At 41.2% G+C, this 8,762-nt stretch overlaps 1 protein-coding gene across 3 annotated transcripts in view; it reads left to right on the top strand.

Moving 5' to 3' along the window:
• LOC120743988 (putative helicase mov-10-B.2) overlaps positions 1-8,762 on the top strand; it is a 34,010-nt gene that overhangs the window by 5,883 nt on the left and 19,365 nt on the right. The window contains exons 8-23 of one of the 3 annotated variants that reach the window (XM_040048076.1): positions 424-601; positions 1,135-1,277; positions 1,386-1,566; positions 1,800-1,908; positions 2,023-2,219; positions 2,837-2,934; positions 3,064-3,161; positions 3,250-3,348; positions 4,184-4,289; positions 4,372-4,489; positions 7,203-7,394; positions 7,518-7,595; positions 7,679-7,804; positions 7,890-7,978; positions 8,097-8,209; positions 8,340-8,742. In XM_040048076.1, the coding sequence (XP_039904010.1) occupies positions 424-601; positions 1,135-1,277; positions 1,386-1,566; positions 1,800-1,908; positions 2,023-2,219; positions 2,837-2,934; positions 3,064-3,161; positions 3,250-3,348; positions 4,184-4,289; positions 4,372-4,489; positions 7,203-7,394; positions 7,518-7,595; positions 7,679-7,804; positions 7,890-7,978; positions 8,097-8,209; positions 8,340-8,401 (1,987 nt within the window). In that variant the 3' untranslated portion in view covers positions 8,402-8,742. Of the gene's footprint in view, positions 1-423; positions 602-1,134; positions 1,278-1,385; positions 1,567-1,795; positions 1,909-2,022; positions 2,220-2,836; positions 2,935-3,063; positions 3,162-3,249; positions 3,349-4,183; positions 4,290-4,371; positions 4,490-7,202; positions 7,395-7,517; positions 7,596-7,678; positions 7,805-7,889; positions 7,979-8,096; positions 8,210-8,339; positions 8,743-8,762 lie in introns of those variants that run through there. The other 2 variants (XM_040048077.1, XM_040048078.1) reach the window with 2 other exon arrangements.

An 8,762-nucleotide genomic window follows, 5' to 3' on the forward strand; every position in this document is an offset into this window, starting at 1 on the left:
ATGTATGTGAATGTCCTTCCCAGCTGGATGGGATGTTAGTTGGTCTTCCACATTGTGGGAAAGGAGCAGGTGCTTTTACCACTAGAAAGTGGGCATGATGTCTAGTTTGCCCTGCATATCCAGTATTTCCAGTAGTGAAAATCCTTCTAAAAGACACTGCTGTTTGCTATATGTGAGAAAGGGCGACTGTGGAAAACATGTCATCTCATTCTCCTGAGATTGTCCTAAATTTGTGTGTGATATGGCTCAATTTTTCATAAAATTCAAGCTTGGTAGTTTTTGTGTAATCTTGGTGACAAACAGCAATGATCAGCAATTAAGAAATTGATGTGATCTACTGAGACCCTCGAATCTCAACTCAGCTTCTGTGATATGATTTGCAGTATACAATGTCATCTGTTTTTCATGTGGTGTGTCTCAAAGAGCCATACTGGAGAGTCCCTTGAACTGGGAGAACTACACAGAGAGGTTCCAGGTGCTGCTGTATCTGGAGGAGCTTCAGATGGAGGTGGACATCAAGAGATACAACATCCCCAACGCTGACAGAGGACCCGCTACCATGACTAAAGACAAAACGAACAAGAAGCTTCTTGTTCTGGAGGTAAATGTATCAGATATGTCAGATATATGATTCTGATCACATTTAGTTGTTACCATTAGTTCAATTATAAAAATGTATAAGACCAACTAACAGCTCAGCCTCTCTTAGTACTATATGTAATATGGTGAGAAAGAACAGTACAACACCTGAAAAATAAAGAGAAATGTAAAAAGTTTAAGAAATAAGTCAGCTGTTAGTGAGCATATAACTGAAGGTTTCATTTTAAAGCATATTGGTGGCTCTGGTTTCATAGTCTATCAATATGAACAGAGAAGAGTTATATAAGTTACTGCAGAAAAAAGTCATTCATTTAAACCCATATCAAACTCATACAAAACATACTACATACCTAAATATGGTCATTCTTCACTGACCCATTCATATGTTAAGCTTGTTTTTCATGTCGGTTCCTAAAAATGACAAGGACCTCTACACAACCTTGATTGCTTGTGGCAGCTTGTGGGACACATTCAGCTCATGTTTGTGTCATCACAGTTATCCTTGTGACAGATAGCTCTTGTCCCTTTTCCCAGGTGCCTGGTGTGGCTGAGAACCGTCCCTCTGTCCTCCGAGGAGACAAGCTGCTGGTGTATCCTGTTGGAGAACCAGGGGTCAAGTACTGTGGCTACGTCCACAGTGTGCAGCTGGACAGTGTTAAACTGGGTTTCAGCTCCCAGTAAGATGATGACTGTTTAGCATTATAAAAGTACAAATCAAGGGAGATTAATACATTTCTAGTAAAGTGATATTTGTGGCATCTTAGGTTTTGTGAATTTCTTTACAGGTTGGTCAGCCGCTTTGTAGAAGGTATGAAGTTCAGTGTTGAGTTCACTATAACCCGCCTGACTCTGCGTCTCCAGCACAGAGCGGCAGAACTGGCTTCTTCATATAGACTGGAAAGCGTGTTGTTTCCTGCTGAACCCAACATGTCCTTTCAACCAAAGGACCTTCCCAATCTCAGGTTAGAAACTCTAGTGGACTGATCACATACTTTTTTTTAATACACAGTGCATGTGTTATCCTTTTTCTCTACATGTAAATAAATAATGGATGATCATCAGTGCTGCACTACTCAGCCGAGGCTGAAATTTTGGTTCTCTGTATACACTTAAAATGTATAAATCATCCTAAAATGACAGGAGTGATTCAGCTCTAAAATTATTCCTTTTTTTCCATTTATTTTTCCATCAACAGGCTGTTTGATAGGCAGCTGGAGAAAAATCCAGAGCAATATCAGGCAGTACAACACATTGTAGCTGGCTCATCCAAACCTGCCCCCTACCTGATTTTTGGTCCACCTGGAACTGGTACTGGGTCCCAAAGATTGCTACGCCTCTGCTTTTGAGCTGCTATAGAAGGAACTTATAAGTCTGAAAATGCAACTCAGCTGATGCCGTTTTTATGTTTCCTGTTCTATTCAGGAAAAACAGTGACTGTGGTGGAGGCCATCAAGCAGATAGAGAAGACACAAGCTAACTGCTACATTCTGGCATGCACTCCAACCAACAGTGCTGCTGATCTGCTTTGCAAGAGGATTCTGGAGCATGTGGACAAGCGTAAAGTATATCGCATGTATGCCAGCAGCTGGGACCCAAAACTTGTTCCTGATGAACTAATGGTCAGTGCTGGGAGTTCATTTAATGAAAATGATTTGTTTTTCTTTTTTAATGGAGATGCAGTTTATCAAGAAACTAACTCTGCATTACCTTTCATTCACCTGTGATTTTAAAGCAAACTTTCATTCAGTAGTTTACATTTAAGTATCTACACCAGCGGTCCCCAACCTTTTTTGCACCACGGACCGGTTTATGCCCGACAATATTTTCACGGACCGGCCTTTAAGGTGTCGCAGATAAATACAACAAAATAAAACTAGTACCGGTACCGAAAAAAAGAAGATTTATTCATAACACACGTGAAAAGACCCAGGAAAACCGAGTTAACGATAAAAACGATAACAAAATAATGCTGAAAACCGATAAAAACCCTGAAAACCAGACATTTCACACCTGAGCCTCAACTCTCACGGACCGGTACTGGTCCGAGGCCCGGGGGTTGGGGACCGCTGATCTACACTATATGTGAAATGCACTTCATGACTGTAATGTTCATGCATGACACACTGAATGAGGACTCACTCACTCATTTCTTAACCACAGTGTTGATGTGCGTTCTAGTGCTTGATGCTATTGTATTAAGTCTCACTGAGGTTTATGATACGATGGCACTTTACAGGAATGCTCTAACCTGGTTGGGGAGTGTTACATTTTCCCTGCTAAAGAAGAGCTGATGACGTATAAGATCATGGTCACCACCCTGTTTACTGCCGGAAGGTAGTGAATGACTCACACTGCAGTCATATCTGCATGACACTGTCTATAACATTAGCACAACATTAAACATGACAGATGAACGTGGCAAATATGACTTTGTGCCATGTAAAGATTTGTTGATCTGTGCAGATTCGTCTCAGGTGACATTCCAGCAGAACATTTCACTCATGTGTTTATTGATGAGGCTGGACATGCTGTGGAGACTGAGTGTATAATACCATTGGCAGGTATAAACAACAAAGAGTTTTCCTTTCTAGAGCTGTACTAAATTTGATTTATATGATGATTGATTTTTGTTATCTTGTGGTACCAAAGGGTTGCTTGATGCAACGGCTGGTCAGGTTGTTCTGGCTGGAGACCCCAAGCAGCTTGGCCCCATTCTTAGATCTCCTTATGCTCTGAAATACGGCATGGGTAAGTACAGACGTAAGAACACTTATGTTGCCTTGTGCACAAATCTACTGTAATACAGAGAAATAAGGCTACATAGTATTTTTCCTCCTCCCACAGTCCAAGGACGTGCGTGTTTTTGGGGATTCTGAATTGGCCACAAGGTGCTGAGAAAGAGTATTCCAGATGTGACATTTGTTTTGAGTGTGTTGATGGAGAAGTACAGAAAAGGTCAGAAGATGTTGCACTGTGTCTTTGTGGATCTAAAGAAAGCAGATGATAGAGTGCCAACAAAGGAGCTGTGGTACTGCATGAAGAAGTCAAGAGTGGCAGAGAAATATGTGAGAGTGGTGCATGAGGACAGCGAGACAGTGGTGAGGTGTGGAGTAAAGGGTGTGGGATTACATCAAGGATTGGCTCTGATCTCCTTCTTGCTTGCTGAGCTTGACATATTAAAATTTTCTTTGAGAGTGACCAGAATAAACGGGATTAGAAATGAGTACATCAGAGGGACAGCTTAGGTTGAGCAGTTTGGAGACAGAGTTAAAGAGACAAGGCTGAGATGGTTTGGACATGTGCAGAGGAGGGAAAGTAGATATGCTGGACACAAGATGTTGAATGTGGACTGAACGGGCAAAAAGAAAAGAGGAAGGCCACAAAGAAGATTCATGGATGTAGTGAGATGGAGGCAGATGAGCTACTGTGGCGACCCCTGGATAGCCTTCAGCCCCTCCCCTGGCCCTGGCTTGGACAAGTGGTTAAAAAAAAAAGATGAATGAATGGATGGATACTGCCCGGAACTGTTTCCCTGTGTGTAGCAAACTGACATTTGGTTTTAAAAACTCTGTGCTGTCTACAGGAGTGTCCCTCTTGGAGCGGCTGATGAATAACTTCTCTGTGTACCAGAAGAACGCTGATGGTGTGTTCAGCAAACATTTTGTTACCAAGCTGCTGCGTAACTACAGGTGTGCTAGAAGAGAGTCTAAGGATGCTCGGTGACAAAAACTTGATTTGCTTGATTTGCAACAATGTGCATTTTTCTTTCAGGTCTCATCCTGCCATTCTCAAAATTCCCAATGAGCTTTTCTATGACGGGGAGCTGCAGGCTTGTGCAGATGAGTACGCACGAAACTTCTACTGCAACTGGGAAGAGCTACCAAAAAAGGTAGTGATTCTTCTTTTAACAAGTGTGCACTGTGCAGTGTATGTACAATTCACTAGCTGGGACCACATCCTCTGTAATGATGGGCGATGAGGGATGAGGAAGTGTGAACTGGTGCTGCGGTTTGGGGAAGGCCTCGAAGGGGACTGGCGACCAGTGATGGGAATAACGGCGTTACTTTTTTCAGTAACAAGTAATCTAACTAATTACTATTCCTATCCGGTTGTTCAGTGATGACGTGACGAATCCTACTTCCGGGTCTAAAGTAGTCTGCGTTTAATGTGGCTTTTGTGTTGTTAACATGTTTAATGTTTTGTATTTTCTTCTATTTAATCTCAAAAAGCTCCTAAAACAGTCAGTGATCACTGTTGACCTCCCTCGGCTTTTATTACCGCTAATCATTTATTTAAGCTCAGTTTTTAAAACCTTAGTATGTAACTACAGCCCAGCCCATGCAGCAGTATATGAATGACTAACCTCGTATTGTGGATGGATTATCTCAGTTGTTCTCCTGGCTGAAGTTTGGTCCTTTTACAGCATCCTGCCATGCGATTACATTTGTTCCTGACCACCGAGAACACTCACGTTAACTTTTATCGAGTGGAAAAAAAGTTAGCTTGTTTATATTATGCTAACATAGCTGTGTCGCTAGCGGTCACGTAGCACATCATTATATACCAGCTAGCCAAACTTCAGGAACCCTACAAACGTCACTGCTGTTTAGTTTTCTGTCTTCATTTATGCTGGAAGTGATAGCAGAGCTGTACGTTTTAATTTGTTTCCAAAACCCTGCAGTCAGGACATGCTATATTGTATTTAGATAGAAGCTAGCGAGCTAACTTCCTGCTAACTTCTAACTCCGTTAAATGTCATAAATTCCGTTTTCATGGATGCCTGGATGTTAAACTCAATTGTTACACCTGGTAGAGCAGAACGCTGATCATTTTATTAAAGATGAAAGACTTTAGACAGTTTTTCAACTCTCAGTAATGCCATAGTGATCGTTTGATATATGGACCTGCAGCGGAGTTTAGGCCCAGACACGGCTAGTGACGTCAGACTGAACAACCGGATTGTTACAATGCCGTTACAGTTACTAACAAGGAAACGCGGTCCGTTACTATTTTTCAACAAACAGACGGTTGAAGCTGTATTCAGCTGTAAGTAATCTGGACGCTGCAGCTTTAAGCAGCTGCGCGCTCCCGCGGACGATAATCACAACACCTGAGTGCTGCTGTTTGACTGAGCAAGAATAAAGTAGTCATGGTAAGCCAATCACATGACCACTTAAAGACAAAGCAACAAGGTGACATATACCAGTTTATAAATTGTGTTGATAGGCCACTTAAAACCAGAGTCATGATAAACAAGTTATATGCCTGTTTATTCCTCAATAGTGTCGTCACGTAAGGACAGCGCTAGCAAGCACTCTCTTCTTATGCCATTGTACTACCACAATGTTATCTTTTATGTGATCCCTGTTTTACTTGACTGTATGTCTACAATGTGATAAATAAAGTTTAAAAGAAAAAAAAAACAAAAAACTCTCTTCTTATGCCCCCCCCCTAACAGGGGAAGTTTTAGGAGTAGAAAAAGAGAGCGAGCGAGTTTTGAGACGTGAGAGATTTGTGACGTTTAGCGTGTTTGGAGTGTGTAGTTAATGTGTTGTCTTGTGTAGTTAGTGTGTAGTGTTGTGGATAGTTTTGTGTTGAGGCGACTGCTGTCTCCAGGTAGAAACAGCAGTGATACACCTGCTGTTGTCAGACCTGCAGGTATCAGGCTGTGATGTTTCCTTTATAGTGGACAGAAATGATGTTTTTGCAGTGGCACAAATAATTTGTGGCATCTTATTGAAGAACAGCTGATTGTTCTGTAAATAGTTTGAAATGGTTATTTAAAAAAATCAAGGTAAAAGGTAAATGGATGCAAATAACTTTGTTGTTTGCAAAACTTGTGCACAGGATTTTAAAATTGACAATTTATATTTGCATTTGAAGTTATGAAATATGATTCATTAAACATGTTTGTGGTTGTTACAGTAAAAAATAACCTTTTCTACTCTGATTTTGTTTTTTTTGTCTGATTTTAGATCAATTGTGTTAATACAGTCTGTAAAAAATGAAAACATAACTGTAGATTCAGACACGTGAGGTTGTGCTGAAAAGGATGAGACCAAACAAGTAAACAGTTTTTAAAGGTGAAATGTGGAGGAAACATCAAAAGTAGTTAAAAATGGACAATTATACCCTGGACCCCAGAGGGTTAAATATTTTTTTAAAGTAACGCAATAGTTACTTTTCAAGTAATTAATTACTTTTAGAATATTGTAACTCAGTTACTTTTTTTGAAGAAGTAACTAGTAACTATAATTAATTACTTTTTCAAAGTAACTTGCCCCGGGCCGGGCAGATCCCCATGTACTAACGAGAAATGAATGAAAGGAAAAGAGGAGAAGAGAGGGAAAATGGGGGGGGGGGCATGAAAATGAGAACAGCAGGTATTGGTGAAGGGGGGCTTTTATAGCCTGAGGCCGGAGGGGGCGTGAAGGAGGAGTGGTCCCGCTCCTGAAATTCAGATGATATCTCCACATAATTCATTTACACATCCAGTCTTCTTCTACTGCTTTTAGAAATCAAAGCAACAAAAGCTTTGCTGCAACTACTCAGAGCAGTAAGGTAGTTAAAAGTTTCACCAATTCAAAATTTATGTCTTTCAGAACTTCCCAGTGATCTTCCATGGGGTGACTGGCATTGACAAACGTGAGGCCAGCAGTCCTTCTTTCTTCAATGTAGCTGAAGTGGAGGTGCTGATGGACTATGTGCGGAAACTGCTGCAGGCACAAGGCAAGAAGGGCGTGGCAAAGATTGCACCCCGAGACATAGGCATCATCGCCCCCTACAGGAAGCAGGTGTGATTACATTTTTTTATGTAGTGGTTACAAACCTTTGCTATAACTACAAATGAACACACGTGGATAAGATGCAGATTTAAAGGTGTGGTTAGTGGTTATGTTTTTCTTTGTGTCACACAGGTGCAGAAAATCCGCAAGGCACTGGAAAAAATTGGTCTGGAAAAAGAATTTCAATTTATGAGTATGGAAAACCTTAAGGTAACTAAATGTTGGAGAGTAAAAGACTTCAAAACACAGAGTAGCAAGTGTGTCAGAAATGCATATTTGTGTGTGTGTGTCAGGTTGGTTCGGTGGAGGAGTTCCAGGGCCAGGAGAGGAGAGTGATTTTGGTGTCTACAGTTCGAAGCAGCCCCGATTACACAGAGATGGACAAAAAGTTCAACCTGGGCTTTGTCAAAAACGAGAAGGTAAATAACGCAATCCCATACACAGAAACACAAAATGAAGAGCCTGCATTTACAGATTATTGTGACACGTTCTTTTCTTGTCCAGAGATTTAATGTGGCTGTGACTCGAGCTAAAGCCCTGCTGATTGTGGTGGGAAACCCCAGAATTTTGGAAACAGATTCCACCTGGGCCCGGCACGTGACACACTCCTACTTCCGCTTTCAGCAAACGTTAAATTTTAAACTCAGCTTTAAATTTGAACGAGTGATCTGTGCTGACTTTCTTGTTCACTCTTTCTCTGTTCGCCTGCAGCTTCATCCAGTACTGCAGAGATGAAGGAGGTTACACTGGATTCATTCGGGCAGAGGAAGATGTAGATGTGTTTGCTCGACTTCAAGCACTTTACATCTCAATTGAGCCCACAGGTAGCAAACAAAGGCTAATTACAATAATTGTGCCACTGAGTAAAAACATATGAAACTGAGGGTAATTCTTTCATAAATACCTTCCTCATATGTTAAAATTCTCCACCTTGAATTTTGCTTTTCTCACCAGTTGAGACTGCAGAGAGTGTCATTCAGCAGCAGCTGGACCCTGAGTGGAGGAATGACATGTGAGCCAAAGGAGAGCCCCAAAAGCTGTTCAGAGGAATTCATTTCAGCACCAAGCACCATCAAACTGTCCTAAATGAACACTTTGCTATATCAAATGTCCAAAACAAGAGAGAATAACCAAAGTATGTTTTACTAGATAATCTTGACCAAAGACAGTGATAGACATAACTGTTTTGTGTTTAAAGCAACTATGTTGTCTCAGGGAACTGCACCACTAACACCAGCAACTTCTCACAATTACATGGTGACAATAAATCTTGAGACTGAAATGTTCCTCAAGCAGCTCAGAAGTGCACTTTCCCAGCACTAGGAGAACAGATGAAGCAGTCTGTGCATAGGACCGAGTGTGCTTTACAAACGTGCA

Source organism: Simochromis diagramma, unplaced genomic scaffold (assembly GCF_900408965.1).
Source record: "Simochromis diagramma unplaced genomic scaffold, fSimDia1.1 OVJJ01000387.1, whole genome shotgun sequence".
Lineage (NCBI taxonomy): Eukaryota > Metazoa > Chordata > Actinopteri > Cichliformes > Cichlidae > Simochromis > Simochromis diagramma.